Source organism: Narcine bancroftii, chromosome 12 (assembly GCF_036971445.1).
Source record: "Narcine bancroftii isolate sNarBan1 chromosome 12, sNarBan1.hap1, whole genome shotgun sequence".
Lineage (NCBI taxonomy): Eukaryota > Metazoa > Chordata > Chondrichthyes > Torpediniformes > Narcinidae > Narcine > Narcine bancroftii.
In genome coordinates this window covers 93,496,732-93,514,161 of record NC_091480.1, presented here as the reverse complement: position 1 = coordinate 93,514,161, position 17,430 = coordinate 93,496,732, and the positions used below count along the sequence as shown (strand labels likewise).

The 17,430-nt window shown below is 41.7% G+C and overlaps 1 protein-coding gene across 2 annotated transcripts in view; it reads right to left on the bottom strand.

Annotated features, from left to right (window-relative positions):
* sumo1 (small ubiquitin like modifier 1) overlaps positions 1-17,269 on the bottom strand; it is a 44,325-nt gene extending 27,056 nt beyond the window's left edge. The window contains exon 1 of one of the 2 annotated variants that reach the window (XM_069904826.1): positions 17,151-17,269. In XM_069904826.1, coding sequence (XP_069760927.1) covers positions 17,151-17,162 — 12 coding nt within the window. In that variant the 5' untranslated portion in view covers positions 17,163-17,269. Of the gene's footprint in view, positions 1-8,211; positions 8,305-17,150 lie in introns of those variants that run through there. The other variant, XM_069904825.1, reaches the window with a different exon arrangement.
* Positions 17,270-17,430: the final 161 nt, after the last annotated feature.

Below are 17,430 nucleotides of genomic sequence, written 5' to 3'. Positions count from 1 at the left end.
ATTGGACAAAAGGACGAGTATTTGAACATGTGCAATTTGGTGAATTTGCATCTCATTTCTACTATTTCTGATCCTTACACATCACAATTTTGCAAAATATGCAATCGAATCTTTACAAACTGCAAGTGATCACACCAACCAGAACTTTCTAATAATAGCTACAAAATGCTTTCTGGTGAAGTTTCTAAAAATGCGAGTCAATGTTATGCAAAATGACCTTACATATATCTGAAGTGTTGCAACAGGAACTTTGACTCAAGGTGTCAGTAATTTAAGTAGGTAATACAAAACAAACGGATTCTTCAAACAAAGTACTAATCACTAATCTGTGTTCGTGCTGAAGCAGCTAAGTTTGCCGCTCAAATCTGATGTTATTGCTTCACTCCAAGAACATCAGCTCCCATGGAATCTGGTCTCCTGAGAAAATAAAAGCAACTTTGCTGGTTAGCAGGTGCTGCCAAGATCACCGTTGATATGCCAGTATATCAAAATTTGTACAGTTCAGAACTTAGAAAGAGCTTCTGCATTTGTTTACACATCCAAAATATTTTCCAACTACCTGAACCAAAATAGGCATTTCAATTGAATAACGATGAAAGGATCATCTTGAAGAACATGTTACCTGTGACACTATTAAATATTGCACTTCTTCAAAATGATCTAAACTTTGCTAAAATTTCAGATTCCCAAGTGTCCATTCTAATCGTATGGTGCACACAAATATTAACTATTCAATGTAAAACCTTTGAGACCTTGAATTTGTAGGGAAAATGTCTCTAATAAAGGTGCATAAGATGTTATGTCTAGGCCCCGGAAATAGTTTATCTGTCACACCGTTCAAACAGCATCATTTTAATGTTTCAATCAATGATAGGAGCACTTAGCAGGGTCAGGTAGCATCAAGGGGGAGGGAATAATTTTTTTAAACTTTGATATTCTGCATCAGAACAGGAAAAATGTGAAGAAACAAATGTTTTACGTGGGTTCTATGATGAAAAACGAGGCCAAGGCAATTGCAAACTCTTCCACTGCTAGGATAGGTGATGGTTAATGTGACTTGCAAATCATTTGTGAGCTGGTGCACTTATGTGGTTCAATGCTATAGATGGTCCATCTCACTTTGAGTGCTCAATATTCCCATGCATCAGTGAGGATATTACTGTTCTTCAACAAAGCTTTGATCACCTCCTTAAATATTTTTCTGTCTGCCTGGTTACCCCTTCCCAGAACAGAAATTATCAGTCTCAGGATTCTGGTTGTGGACACCATGTGGCAAAATATACCAAGGAGTCCAAGTAGTCAATAACCATCAAATGGGAAGCACTCTAATCCTCAATTGTCAAAGATTAATTATTCCAGAACTAGGACATCTTTGTAGACATTCTTCAGAGCAGTGGCTTATGCCCAGCCACCTTCAGCCCCATGCAGGTGTATGAAGAGGGAGTTTACCAGAATGATCCTGGGGATGAGGGGGTTAGTGTTTGAAGAGCATTGCACATGCTGTGGTTTAGATTTACTTTTCCAAAACTAGTTCGTCCAAAAGAAGATGCTTGCAGGCTATTACAAAGCTTGAGATTAATTTAGAGAGGAAAGATCTTACTATATATTTCCACGTACAAGCCAATGAGCATTTAAGTCTACTCCCCACACTTAAGTCTACTCCCCACACTTAAGTCTACTCCCCACACTTAAGTCTACTCCCCACACTTAAGTCTACTCCCCACACTTAAGTCTACTCCCCACACTTAAGTCTACTCCCCACACTTAAGTCTACTCCCCACACTTAAGTCTACTCCCCACACTTAAGTCTACTCCCCACACTTAAGTCTACTCCCCACATACCAGGGTTGTTGGTTTAGAAAACACTGAATTGATGAGTATCGTGCAACCAATGAGCAACACCATATGCCCCCACCCGACCTGAGAAGATGTATGAGCAGAATTAGATCATTCAGCCCATCAACTCTGCTCTGCCATTCAAATAATAGCTGATATTTTTTTCTCTCAACACCACTCTCCCACCTTCTCCTCATAATCTTTGATGCCCTTACTAATCCAGAACCTATCAACCACTGCTCTAAATATACTCACGGTGACTTCTTCAGATGTCTGTGACAACAAAATTCCACAGATTCATCATCCTCTGGCTGAAGAATTTTGTCCTCAACTCTGTTCTATAGAGATGTCTGTTTATTCTGAGGCTGTGCCTTCTGAGTCCACAACTCACCCACGACTGGAAACATCTTATCCATATCCACTCTAACCAGTCCTTTCAATATGGGGTAGACTTAATTGAGATTCACCCTCCCTAATCCTTCTAAACCACAGCATGTGCAATGCTCTTCAAACACTAACCCCCTCATCCCCAGGATCACTCTAGTAAACTCCCTCTTCAAACACCTGCATGGGGCTGAAGGTGGCTGGGCATAAGCCACTGCTCTGAAGAATGTCTACAAAGATGTCCTAGTTCTGGAATAATTAATCTTTGACAATTGAGGATTAGAGTGCTTCCCATTTGATGGTTATTGACTACTTGGACTCCTTGGTATACTTTGCCACATGGTGTCTTAGTATCAACAGCTGGATCAGGTCTGGAGCAATGTGGTTATGGCAAAACCCAAAATGGGCATCAGTGAATGTTATTGTTGAACGAGTGATAATCTGATAACTCTCTTAACAGCAGCTTTAATTACTTTGAGATTACTGATTTGCTGAATTGGATTTCTACTTGTGAAATTTCCCAAGTCTATCTTGTTCTCACAATTTTGGGTGAAAGAGGGAGGAAAAAAGACTACATTTAGGAAAGAAGGAGAAGATGTCCAAATGCTTTTGACTGCAAGAACTTTTGCTGAATCAAGAACAAAGCAGGTGAAAAATTTGTAATGGAAAATGTAACAACAGAGAAATAGATGAAGGAGGTAAAGACAAGATCTTAAGAAAAAAAAAAGAGGATGGGGAGATAATTAAGTGGTCTTTTACTTTTCCAAAACTAGTTCATCCAAAAGAAGATGCTTGCAGGCTATTACAAAGCTTGAGATTAATTTAGAGAGGAAAAATATTACTGTATATTTCCGCATACAAGTCAATGAGCATTTAAGTCTACTCCCCACCTCTTTCAGCCTCGTTTTAAGGTTTTTATTATATATCCGGCATACGTTGATCCCACTTTTCTGATTGCCTGAGGTGCCCCATTGACCAGCGTACAAGTCGACCTCCAAAGCTCACGATGCCCAAGATGGGCTGTTGACCGGCATATACATCAACCCCCACAGAGCGCGCTGATTGATAAGCTGGGCATTGGCTGGAAGTGATTGCTATCATGGGTCCATCGAAACAACGCAATACACAACGAAAATATGAAGTGAGCTTTAAGTTGAAAGTGATAGAAATGGCCAAGAAAACCAGTAACTGCATTGCTACAAGAAAATTTGATGTGCACGAGAAGTTGGTTAGAGATTGGAGGAAGAAAGAAGAGACTTTAAGAAACATACCAAAACGGCAACGTTCTTTGAGAAAAGGAATCATTCGTTGGCCAGAGTTGGAAAATCACATTGCAGAATGGGTACATGAACAGACAAGATTGCTACATAGTCACCTGAAATAAAATAAGAACATTTGCACTGCAGTAGGCCAACCAGTCCTGAGTGATGATTTTGAAGCTACAGTAGGAGGCTGGTACAACTGTTTCATGAACAGGAAGTGTCTGCACAGAAACTACCAAAAGATCTTGATCATAAAGTTATAAGTTTTCACCAGTTTATTATATGGAACCGGAAGAAACACCAGTTTGCATTGGCAAATATCAGAGACATGGATGAAATCCCCATGAATTTTGACATGATAGACTATAGAACAATGGAATGGAAAGGTGTTAAAACTGTGCAATCCAGATGTACAGGCCACAAAAGGACTAGGTTAACCATGGTGTTATCATGCATGGGTGATGGGACAAAGACCAATGGTAATCTTCAAATGCATAATTAAACCAAAAATGAAATTTCCTGCAGGTATTTTTGTACATTTTCATGAAAAGGATGGATGGTTGAAAATGGTGTAAAACTATGGAGAGACAATGTGTGGAACAGGCCGCCAGGCGGATTACGCAAAGAATGTAGTTTGGTGGTCTGGGATAGCTTTTGTAGCCAGTTAACTGAGAACACTGAAAGTAGATTAGCACTACATAACACTTACATGGTGGTTATCCCAGGTGGTTTAACGTCTATATTGCAACCTCTCATTGTCTGCTTGAACAAACCAGTCAAAGGCCATGTGCGTAAGGAATGGAATACATGGATGTCGAGTGTAGAAAAGTCATTTACAAAAGGCAGGGCAATGCGTGCTGCAACATTTGATATGTTGTGTAACTTTGTGCTCAAGATATGGGACAAAGCTAAAGTAGAAATTGTGATAAAATCATTTTAACGGTGTGGAATTGATGGCATGGAAGAGGATATATTGTGAGACACTGACAACAAAACTGAAACCACCTCAACAGATACAGACTGGGACCCATATGATGACTGTTTTAACAGTGAAATTATGGATGTGCATGCTCCCATCTTTGCTTCAGATAATGATAATGAGGGCGATTTTGGAGGGTTCTTATTGTGTTGTTGTCTTCAATCTGTCGCAGTTGGGATTTTTTGTTTTTCTAGGGTCGACTTGTACACCGAATCGGCACAGATTGAATTTAAGGTCTCAAAAGTATACCTGGTATACAAGTTGACCCCCATTTTTTTGAGAGTTTTTTTGGGATTTCACGACTTGACTTGTACACCGAAATATACGGTAACATATCGTTCAAAGAGACAAATGCCAGATCAGTTCCTCCAGTATTGAAAGGTCACGGTGTAAAACACAAGTTTATGTAGACTTTCAAAATCACCACAGGTAGTCTCTGGCTTACAACCATAATTGGGACCAAAGGATTGGTCGTAACTTGGATTGGGCGCAAGTCGGATTCTCTCCCCCGCGCATGCCTTAACGAGAGCTTATAGCAATTTTTTTTTAAATTAAACAAATGAACCTTTAATAAAGATACTCAACAAATGAACTTCTAGTAATTAATAGTCATTGGAGTTGGGTGTCAGGCTGCCACTGGGAGCAGGGACCTCTGTATACAGTACTTTTAATACAAAATATGTACTTGTACAGTAGTTATAAAAATTTATTTTTAAATTGTGGTTGTATGTGCAGGTGGATATAATTCACGTACACCAGAAGTCAAGGACTACCTGTAGTGGAGAAACAAGGTGAGATAGTTTGAAGAAATTGATGCCATATTCTTTCTGAATGCAAAAAAAGTCTTTGACCCATTATTAGAATCTGACCTGCTGTTTTTACTACACCCAAGTATCCACTGATTTAATCCATTGATTTGAGTCTGTACAGGTATAGTGAAAATGTACAACAAATACACTTTTTCCATTCAGATTTTGCATCTTTCTCTGCTTTATTCTGGAGTAGTTGTTGTGAAATAACAAGTTAAATAACCCACCAGATGAGGGATACAAAGTCTACAAAAAAAAGTGAAGAAACACATCCAAAAGCTAGACAAATTAAGACCCATTTCTGCATTTACTATTTATTCATTTATTAAAGTAGAATTCATTTTAATTCCTAGCATACAAAAATTATTCTGGTGATACTTTAAAAACAAATTAATTGTGACTTAGAGGTTTGGGATGTGTAATTAAAATAAGATGAAGAAAAAGATATTTCCATTGATTAATGTCAACACAAATATCTACGCAAAATAATATCACTCTCCACTATTCCATTCCCAAGTGCAAAACATCGAGTTTCAACTAAATCCTGGTAATATCTAGAAACAGGTGACAGCTATGCAGAATGATCTAGCCTTAGATGGCATTTTTCCTGTTAATATGACAATTTCTATTTTCATTAATGTGCATTTGAATAACTCCTTCCTTGTCTCAGATAAAAGTGAGGAAGAAACAGTAGAGGCTCCAGAGGTTTTCAATTCTCCTTCATGGGTTGTGCTAGAAGATTGAACGACTGGTAACATTTTAGTCTAATACAATGATTTATTTTTTTGTTTAATTCATCTTTTACATCATTTTCAATAAATATAATAATAGTTATCTATATGGTTTCAAAAGGCAATCCATACAAAAGATTACAGGTAAAATGAGAATACAGTACAACTCAGATTATCCGAAATTGGATTATCTGAAATCCTCATTTAACCGAAATTTTTTTGGGCTCTGAAGTGGCGTCTGTTTGACTCTGAAAAGTTTTGGACAAATGAGGATATCCGAAACAATCAGAATTCCTCAGTTATCCAAATTTTTTTTTTGAGCTAAACCAACTTCACAGGTTAGAAAAAAAACTCACCTAACATGAAATTAGAATGATTGTCCTCATTTCAGGCAACTCTCCCCCCTCCCTCTCTTTCAATTTCTTCTTTACCTACCCCTACTGACTTTTCTCTCCAACTCTCCCTCTCGTACTGTGGCCACTTTCTCCCAGCCACAAGCCGTCAGAAGAATCCCTTGTCCCAGCATCATCAAGGAGACCGGTCTCCAAGCAGGAATGGGACCTTGGGCTCCTGGTGCAGGGACCTCAGTGGGGAGGTGTCAGATGTTCGCCGGAGGGGGCTAGTAGAGGGAATGCGAGCAGCCAAAGACTGGGTCTGTGTCAGACTCCAACATCAAGAACCAGGATGCTAAGCTGGAACAGCCCCTACCAGAATGAGCCCACTGGGAGATAGGAGCCCACCAATTTGCCATTGAGTGTTCCACCGGCCCGGGAAGCCTCCCTGTGGATCAGCAGCAGGCTGTGGGGGTGTGTTGGGGGAACCAGCTGCGGCGGTTGGGAGGTCTTGGCGGCAGCTTGGTGGACATGTCGGGGATTGGCGGCAGCCACCATTTTTTTGGTGAGAATTAAACATTATTTTAATGCTTAAAAAACCTTCCCTCGTTGTTTATTGTTATTTAAACATTGATATAAGTGATTTGCTGTTGCTACTGGGCTGTTTTTTTTTAATAAAATGACCAGTCATCCAAAATAGGTCAGCCCTGACCATTTTGGATAATTGGAGTTGTACTGTGCATAGAAATGCAAGAACATTTTGACAGGCCAGATACCAGCTATCGAGGGAAGTGATAATTTAAAGCCAGAGAATAGTAAAGAAAGGTAATTATTCAGATTGTCAGGTAACATTATATATGAATCAACTAGGGGGCCTCAACTTTTCAGAATCTTTACAAACGAATGGTTTTTATTTTCAATTATGAAAGTTGTGATTTCAAATTTTAAACTCTATTACACAGTTAAAACCAGACTGACACAGGAAGTTGTCATTATTCTCAGATAAAATTAATGGATAAAAAAATGGTTAATATGGTAAATTTGTAAAAAGGAATCTTAATAAATGAAGTCCTAGAATTGCAAAAGATCAAAACATTTAGCAAGGCACATCTATAAATCATTTAGCCAGTAGAAATATTAGTGTGATTGTGGTCTTTATCTCACAGACCCTAGTTTACAAATTAGAAACTTTGCTTCAATGGATAATTCATCATGAACCCAGTGTTCCGTTTTGAACACCATAACTTATGAGGTGCACACTTCTGATTATGAACCTTTATGGATTAAATTATGAGTACTGTATAGAAAGCATAAACTTGACTTTCCCCAACCAGAAGCCCTGGATGGACAATGAAATCCAGAACCTCCTGAGAGCCAGGACACAGGCATTTAAGACAGGAGATCCAGATCACTAAAGAAGGAGCAGGTGCTATCTCCAGGGAAAAGTGGAGCTTCTGGATGAAACGAAAGGCACCCGACAGCTGCATTTTGAGGGGAATTTTGAACCATTCACAATTTTACAGATAAAACCATAATAAAAATTTGGAATTATTTCTCCCAAATGCCTGTGGTTACCAAGACAACTTTCATATTGAATGATATATATTAGTAAACTCAGGATAACAGGGTGTAGAAGTACAATAACTAAATGGAGTTGAGCTACAATCTGATTAGTTAGGTTATAATGTAGGCTAATATGTCTGATTGGTCTACTTCGTTCCTCTTGTACAAATTAATGGGCGACACCACTGGACTAAGACTAAATTTGGGAAAACTTCCATTTTTGATTAATCCCTATTTTTATTGAGGTTTCGCATCAAAAAGAATTTGCCTTCTATTTAAGTGACAAATTACAAGATACAATTGCACAACTCTTACCAGAAAATAGACACTTGAGTCCAAACTATAGCTCATGGTCATATCATTGCCAAATATGTCCAGTTAATTCAAAAAGCTGGATATAAAAAAGAACACTCAGCAGCTCAAGTTTGAAACTTGTCTAATACAAATTTGTTGATTGAACAATACAGCATTCCAAATTCTTGATTCTATCCTACTTCCAGATAGAACAAAAAATATGTATTGGTCTTGACAAAAGAAAAAAGTTTTCTGGTTTATTTTTGGCTAGAGTTTTGTGTGGGCACAAAATGATGAAATAAATTTTATACTTACACAAGTTATCCTGATGGTATTATGTAGAGTAGAATCCCCATTATCTGGAATTCAAAATTCAAAACGGAACACTGGGTTCATGATGAATTATCCATTGAAGCAAAGTTTCTAATTTGTAAACTAGGGTCTGTGAGATAAAGACCACAATCACATTAATATTTCTACTGGCTAAATGATTTATAGATGTGCCTTGCTAAATGTTTTGATCTTTTCAAATTCTAGGACTTCATTTTTACAACAGACACTAATAAAAATACATTTTGAATAAATAAGACTGGGCGGATAGACACCGCAGTTGGGGGTGGTGAAGCGGCGGGTGGGGGGCTGAGTCTTCATTGGAAACACCCAGGTTTGCTATGCTGAACAGGCAATGCCCTCAATGCATGCTCATTCTTTTCCTGGTTGCCACTTACGTGGAGGTGAGTCAGGTCATCAGCACAAGGAAGGTGTGCTGAGGACCCGACTGTGGCACTTGCGAGGAGGTGAGCCGGGCTGTCAGTATGAGTAAGGTGCCCTAATGGTCTGAGCGGAACATTCGTGAGGAGGTGAGCGGGTTGTCAGCATGAGAAAGGTGCTCGTGTAAATGTTCTCCGAAGCAACACACAACTATTTGGTGAAGATGGTAGCAAACACTCAGACAGCGGAGTACTCTGATCATGCCCGCATGCAGCAGCTGTTGAATAAAGTTATGTTAGCATCTCCCTATCCATGCCTAGTAAAAATCTTTATTAGTATTAGGTCTATTAGTAAGACTTCATCTGTTAACTTAAGGCAGAAGGGTTGAATATGGTGGTGGCACGGTTAGCACAGCAGCTAGTTCAATACTGTTTCAGGGGCACCAATTAGGGCTCAAATTAAAATTTTGTTAAGTTACAGGAATTACCTGATTAAAGTTAACTTTACACAAGGACGACATACCGATTTTTTAAAAATTCAAATAACTTTACTTTTTGCACTGTCTCTTGTCTTTTAAATGGTGCATTCTTAATGGATCTGTATTAGTTTTGCTTTGGAAAAGTGAGTCTTAGTCAACCAGAAAATTTGCATATCTGACATCCGTGATCCTGTAGGTGTCAGATAATAGAGATGTTACTCTATATATATAAAAAATGTTGCAACATGGATAGAGAAATGTACAGATGCTCTGTAATTATAAAATAACCTGGAGTTCATTGTATAAGAAAGAAAAGTCCAGACATAGGAATTACTGGTACATCTATAAAGGTGTTTAAAATGATGATGTAATAATACATCAGTGGAAACTGCCTATCAACTTTTACAATTATAAATTTCTTTTTGATTCAAATGCTCTGTTTATTTTTCAGGATTTGCTGGCAAAGTTGATATTTATTACCCATCTCTAATTTTTTTTTGCAGGAGTGGAGTTCTTTTCGTGAAGGGATTACTATAATGTTGTTCGGTAAGAACATTTCAGGATTTTGCCCTGCCAATGCAACAGAGTGTATGTTGGAACTGTAGTGAACTAATCTGGGAATTGCCAGCAAGATGACAACCTTAATTCCTTCCGCACTGTTTCACCCACAGAAACTACTCCTTTCCTGCTGTTCTGAACCTCTCATAGCCAGGTCTATCATATGCTCTGACCTCCCATCCATTGAAGATATCTACACAAGACACGGTCTCAGGAAGCCAGCCAACATCATAAAAGACCCCTATCACCCTGGTCATGACCCATACTTGCAGCTACCTTTGGGAAGAAAGCACAGAAACGCAAGGTCAAGCATGTATGGGTTCAAGATCAAAATTACACAAGAAAGACCGCAGACACAATGATTGAAGTTTAGCACGCAAAAAAGTGCTGAAGAAACTTATATCACACAACATTCTTTAAAGCAAAGATACATTATCAACATTTCAGGTGGAGCCCTTTGTCAAGGTATAAGCAAAAAGCACACAGGCACCTGAAATAACATGGTGGGGGCAGGGGCAGGGGGAGGAATACAGACCCATAGGCAAGATGTCATAGCTGTATACATGGATGGGAAGAGAAAAAAAAGCTGGAAGTGCTCAAACAGAATATTGGGTGCTTTTCCTCCAATTAGTGGGTGGTCTCAGTTTGGCAGTACACGAGGCCATGGAGAGAAATGTTAGCATGGGAATGGGGCATAGAATTTAAATAAAAAACACACCAAGATGCTGGAGGAACTCAACCGATCTTTCAGCATCCATAGGAGACAAAGATATATTGCCGATATTTCCTTGAAAAAGGGATCCAGCCAAAGCGTCGGCAATATATTTGTCTCCAATGGACACTGAAATACCAGCTGAGTTCCTCCAATATTTCAGTGTAGTTTTACAATAACTGTGTCTGCACTTAGGTGTTTTACATGGAATTAAATGGTTGGCCACTGGGAGGTCCCCACTATTGCAGCGGACAGTGCTTGACAAAATGTTCTCCCAGTCTATGTCCAGTCTCCCTGATGTAGAGGAAGCCACAGCAGGAGCACCAAATGGAGTCAGTAACCCCTGCAAATTTACAACTGTTACTTCAGTTGGAAGGACTGTTTGGGGCCCTGAATGGTGGTGAGGAAGAGAGTGTGGGTGCAAGAGTAGATTCAAGAGCGATTTTATTCCCCAATGGTCATCAGGTTCTTGAACGTTTCCTTAACACTCCAACCATAATCAATTCTGGCACCACAAAATGACCCACCTGCACTATTAAAACATCACTTTATCTTTTTTTGTCATTATCTCCTTCCAGACTGGGGTACCAATGTAATTTTTTTTTTGTTTCAAAACAAAAGTATTTGTTTGTCAATTTGTAGTGTGTGGCGATGGGTCAGGAGGCCTCTCCATTTGGAACCTGGTGGGTGTGGATTGTGGCCTCTATCTGGAATCTGGTAAGAATGTGGATTACGGAGGGTCATGTGACCTCTCCGCTGGAGCCTAGCCCTCTCACCTGACAATCAAGAGTTACGTGTGCCCACCTGTAAGGCTGATACATGATTGGCCCTGGCAGCTGACATGATTGGACTCCAGGTGCCAATCAATGGTTAGATCTGCCCACAGGTGAAGCGACTCACAGTTATGGAGACAGATCCTGCATTGAAAAGCCTGAGCACATGCAGTTTCTATCCCTGAAGCTCAGGCTGCAGACAACTCCAGAGGGCCGAGTGCAATGGGTCTGTCCTGGATCTTGAGTCATGGTCGATGCTGGAAAGCAGGTTTGTATGTATTAATTTACTGCTTATTGGTCTGCTAGAGATAAGAGTTGTGGGTACCATGTGTTTAACCCTCTCATTCTCAAACGGGAGTTGAGAATGTTTACCACTTGATTTATTTGCACCCAGTGTATAGATATTTGTGTATTATTGCTGTATGTGTTCATTAATTGTGACCATTGCTGAACGTCAGTCTGCTCCAGAGGCCTGAAGGCAAAGGGCCTATTCCAAATATCAAGCAGCGACGACACTGAGATCAGGATCATGTGTATATACACTTATTTAGTGATGCAATATCCACTGGCCACCGTGACAGAGGTGCACCAAAGAAAAGGTACAAGGACTGCCTAAAGAAATCTCTTGGTGCCTGCCACATTGACCACCGCCAGTGGGCTGATAACGCCTCAAACCGTGCATCTTGGCGCCTCACAGTTTGGCGGGCAGCAACCTCCTTTGAAGAAGACCGCAGAGCCCACCTCACTGACAAAAGGCAAAGGAGGAAAAACCCAACACCCAACCCCAACCCACCAATTTTCCCCTGCAACCGTCTCTGCCTGTCCCGCATCGGACTTGTCAGCCACAAACGAGCCTGCAGCTGACGTGGACTTTTTACCCCCTCCATAAATCTTCGTCCGCGAAGCCAAGCCAAAGAAAAAAAGTGATGCAATATACTGTACCTATGGGTGGTGGGTGCTGAAGAAGTTAAAGCCTCATTTCTCAGAATCCTGTGCCTGTCATTGTGAATTCCCCTGTGTCTAAATTAAGACACTGTTTGTTCATGACACGTGTGCAGCCTTGATTCTTTTAACTCAACAAACCTACTCAAACACAAGGGATCAAGGAGTTTCGACTAGACCCTCACAGTCGCAATATTTTTGCTCAATACCAACCTGGAGAGAATGAATCTCCTTCCTTCACAGGAAGGCTCACCTGTGGGTGCTGGAAGCCGAGATTGCACCACTGAGCTGTAGTTGGACGCATGGCCAACAAATACACCGACAGAGCCAGAGCTATTGAAGGGCTGCTGCGAACAGATGTCTGTCGACACTGGAGAAGGGTGGGGGTGGGAGAGGTGTGTCCGGATCCGCAGGTTTTGATATTCCTGTGTTTAATAATCACCTACCAATTTTACCCCACATCAGGTACCTTCGGTGGGGTGAGGAGCTCAAGGGTGCACAATCTGGCCAACACAAAGTCCCAACTCTCAGAGTGAGTCCTCAAACAGTGAGCAGGCCTTGGGAATATTTGTGCAGACATTACAAACAGCACTGCTCCAAGCAATCAATGGTATTGTGAGCAGGAAGTGTCCAGGCACGAGAGGGTCCACAGCTGACAGACCAGCAACTGTGGCTGCTCACTGTGGTCTAAATAGTACATCCTGGATGCATGGCTGATGGACCGACCCCTGGTTACCCATGAAACGCTATGGCATTGGTATCTGAGATGAATGTCGCTATATGCCTCTCAAATCTGAAGGAGCCTATGGCAGAGACACTGACCAATGAGGTGGCTGCAGCACTTCAGCATAAGGAGGTGATACCAATGCTACTGTCAGTAAGAAGCGCTGCACTTGCATTCTGGGCCAGTCGAGGAATACCACCCACTCGCCACACCAGAGTCAGTGAAAAAATTAAATGAGCCAGGAACAAGTCCCTTGAACACAACTCCCCATGGGGAAGCTGGTGGACCTGTGGGGCTAAAGGTAAGTTGGTGATCCATCAGTAGGTATGGGATGTGTATAATGTAGATATGTCTGCGGGGTACTAGCCTGTAAATGGATTGGTATGGTGTGGAGACTTCCGAGTGGTGGAATGTAATGTAGATTGTGATGGATGAGGTGGCCTTTCCGTCTGGAACCTGATGGTAGTATGGATTGAGGAGGGTAATGTCGCCTCTCTGAATTTTTTTTTAAGACATACAGAATGGTAACTGGCCATTTCGGCCCACGAGCCTGTGCCGCCCAATTTATACCAAATTAACCTACAGCCCCGGTACATTTCGAAGCCCACACAGACATGGGAAGAACTTACAAACTCCCTACAGAAAGCATGCGATTCAAACCTCTCTCTCTCTCTCCCCACCCCCCCCCCCCCCACCCCACCGCCTTCAAACCATCACTGAAATCCAGGCTGCAGGCAGCTCCGGGGAGCCAACTGCAAAAGGCCCATCCTGGATCCCAAGCCACGATTGTTGATGGAAACCAGGTTTATACATATGTACTTGAAAGCTGTAATTTATTTACTGTTTATTAGTGTGCTGTGTGAACTGTCCTGGGACCAGCGAATCACATAACTAGGGCTGTGGATAGGGCTTTAAAATAAATAGTAATGGGTTAGGTTCAACACCCATGAATAAAGTTAAAGGGAAGGAGAGGGCAAGAGAGGTTATTTTTCTCCAGAATAAAATATAGGACAAAGTTTAGAAAAGGATAAAAATTGAACTCTAGCAATATTGAGACAAATGTGAAAAGGGTGGTGAACACAGAACTGAAGTTTTGTACTGTAAAGTACACTGTACAAAACAAGGTAGATGAACTTAAAGTACAGTTAGAAATTGCCACACATGAGGTAGGCATAACACAGATGTGGCTGAGGAGAATCACAGCTGGGAGCCCCTATCAAAAAACTGACAAGTGGACAAAGGACTTGGGGGTGGATCTGTCAATTTTTTTAAAAATCAAATCAAATCCTTAGCAAGAAGGGACATGGAATTAGAAGATGCAGAACCCTTGTGGGAAGAGTAGAGTAACTCCAAGGGTAAAAAGACCCTGATGAGAGTTACATACAGGCCTCCAAATAGCATTCAGGATGTAGAGTATAAATTATAACAGGAGCACGTGAAGCCGTGTAGAAAAGGGCAATATTATGGTGGTCAATAAGCATAGGAAAATCAGATTTGCATTGGGTCCAAAGAGAAGGGACTGTGGAAGGCCCACAAGATGAATTTTTTGAGCATATTCTGGTCAAACTCACTAGGGGAAAAAGTATTGGGTAAGAAGTAACACTTGCAAGTCTACAGTGGTTTAAGTAAAAACACAATGCTGGAGAAACTCAGCAGGTCAGTGTCCTTTATATAGCAAAGATTAAAAAAAAAACATTTCATCAAGGTATGGAAAAATGTTGGCATGGGTGTGAACAAAAAGGTAAAGGGTGAGGAGTGGTCGCAAAGGCAGGAGTTAATAGGTAGAGAAGGGAGGAGGAATGGCTAGATAAATAGAGAAGTAAGGGGATGGAGAGCTGACAGGGGAAAGGGAAAGGAGGGGGGGAAAGGTTAGCAAAAACTGGAAAAGTTGATGTTTTCTGACTAGCTCCTGTTGACTACTGATGTTCCGCAGGGGATTGGAGTTGTGTCTGCTTCTATCACACTACATGTAAATGAGTTAGATGATGGTTCTGTGGTCAAATCTGTGAATGATATGAAGAGAGATGAAGGGACAGATAGTGTTGAGGAAGTAGGGTGCCTGCAGAGAGACTTGAATAGGTTGGGAGAATGGATAAAGTGGCAGATAGAATACAGTGTAGGGAAGTGCAAGGTCATGCTCTTTGGCAGAAGGAATAAAGGCAAAGATTATTTTCTAAATAGGTAGAGAATTCAGAATGCAAAAGTCCAACGGGACTGAGGAGTCCATGTGCAGGATTCCCTAAATGTCAACTTGAAAGTTGAGTCAATAGCAAGGAAAGCAAAGGCAGTCAGCATTCTTTTCAAGAGGACTTGAGAAGGTTAACAGACGAGGTATTTGATGGATCTGGACTTGTACTCACTGGAGTTTAGAAGGATGAGGGGAATCTCATTGAAACGTTCCAGATATTGAAAGTGCTGGATAGAGTGGATGTTGAGAAGATGTTTCCAATCAATTCACAACCTCAGAATAAAAGTGCATCCCTTTGGATCAGAGATGAGGAGCAATTTCTTGAGTCAAGGGGTTGTGAATCTATTCAACACGCTGTCACAAATGACTGCGCGACTAAGCAACTGGGTATATTTAAAGCAGAGATTGATGGGTATAAAAGGCTGTGGGAAAAAGTCAGTAGAATGGGGTTGAAAGGAAGACATCAGCTACAATTTGAATGCTAAGCAGACTCAATGGGAGGAATAGCCCACATGTGCTTCTAAATCATGATCTTGTCCTCACATTCCATTTCACCATAATCAACAGATTAAATTTCCAACATCTCCAAACCCTTAGCCTCTTCTCACTGCGTTCCATCCAGCACACACACAATTTCTCCATTACGATCAATGCAGCCTCTTTTCCCATCCAACACAAAATACAGCATCTATTCTTTTAGTTCTGCTCTTCCCACTGTCAAGGAGTCAGTCTCCAAATTAAATAACTTATTTGTACTCCCTTCAACTTGATATATTGTATTCAATGTTTTTGATGCTACATCATGAAGATCGAGTTAGTACTTTGCAAAGCCCTTCTGTGCAGTCCATAAGGGTCATTTGACATTTTAATTCACTGTCCTACTTCAACCCAATATCTTGGTTGCCAGACTCCTATGGTCCTACTCAAGGAGCTCAATGGAAATATGGGGAATACAACTTTCTGGAGGCAACATCTTTTGGATGACGATTCTGCTATTGGTATTTACACATCCTCCAGCCGATCTTTGTATCATGATTTATTCCCCTGTTGCTCTCCTTTTGCCCATTCCTACGTTCAACCCAACCAGACACCCCGTGTCTTCTCGATCTTAAAACTTCTCCTCTTTCCCTCCGATAGTCAATCATTCGGTCCCCATTTCGGGAGACACTGCAAGATCTGCAAACGTTTCAGGATTTTGGTGTGTTTTTTTTTCTTCCGTCGTGCCAATCACAGCGAGGAGCTGAAATGGAGAGGTCCTATTTCGCATCAGACAAACTTTAAAGTTGGGGCACTGATGACAAAGTCAGTACCGTTGAGAGATGCTACGACAGATGAGGTGGATTGCTTTTCCTTTCCTGTTGGTGCAGGAAACTTGCACGACTATTTTAACAACTTTCCAGGCCAATGAACCAGATTTGAGAAAGAGAAGATGGAAGTGACCAAATGAATGAGATATTTGGAGAGAAAGAATTAGTCCTCAATATCTGTCAGGATCCACAATGGGTTTGCATGGGCAATCTCTATCATTCATCTGTGGTCTTAAAACTGAGACTCCAGGCCAACACACAGCATCAAGCAAAATGGAGTTGCAATTCAGCTGCAGCTCCCATCCCCCACGTAATCTTCACAGCGTCACCGATCCACAAAGTTGCACTTCTTTTGAGCCCCCCCCCCTGCACCCCACCCCCCCCCCCCCCCAGATGCACATCTTGACCTCCGATGGGCCCGAGTGCAGGGCGCGTCCCCGATCCATCAGGTGCGCGTTCAAGCCCTCACTCGGCTTCGTCCCCTTCCGCCTCCATTTGAACGCCGTTTGGGTCCTCATCTCGCGCACTCGGCGACCCCCCCCGCCCATTAAAAGAACAGGCGCCTACCTGATCGGACATCGCAATGTCGGGCAGCTGTACTTCCGCAAGGATCCGACCGCCAGTCCAGAGCAACGCGCTCCCCGGCCCCTTGCCCGGCCAAAGTACGTCTGCGTGCGTCACGCCGTCCGCCAGCGCCCCGATGCAGCCTGGGAGTTGGAGTTCCCCGCCCTGACCTTGTGGATTGATGGCTGCGAGCCCCGCCCCTTCCCACCGCTGCGGGACAAGTCTTCCTTGCCGTGAGTCATTCCTGCTCCCCTGAATTGAGAGCAGAAAATGATCAACCGCT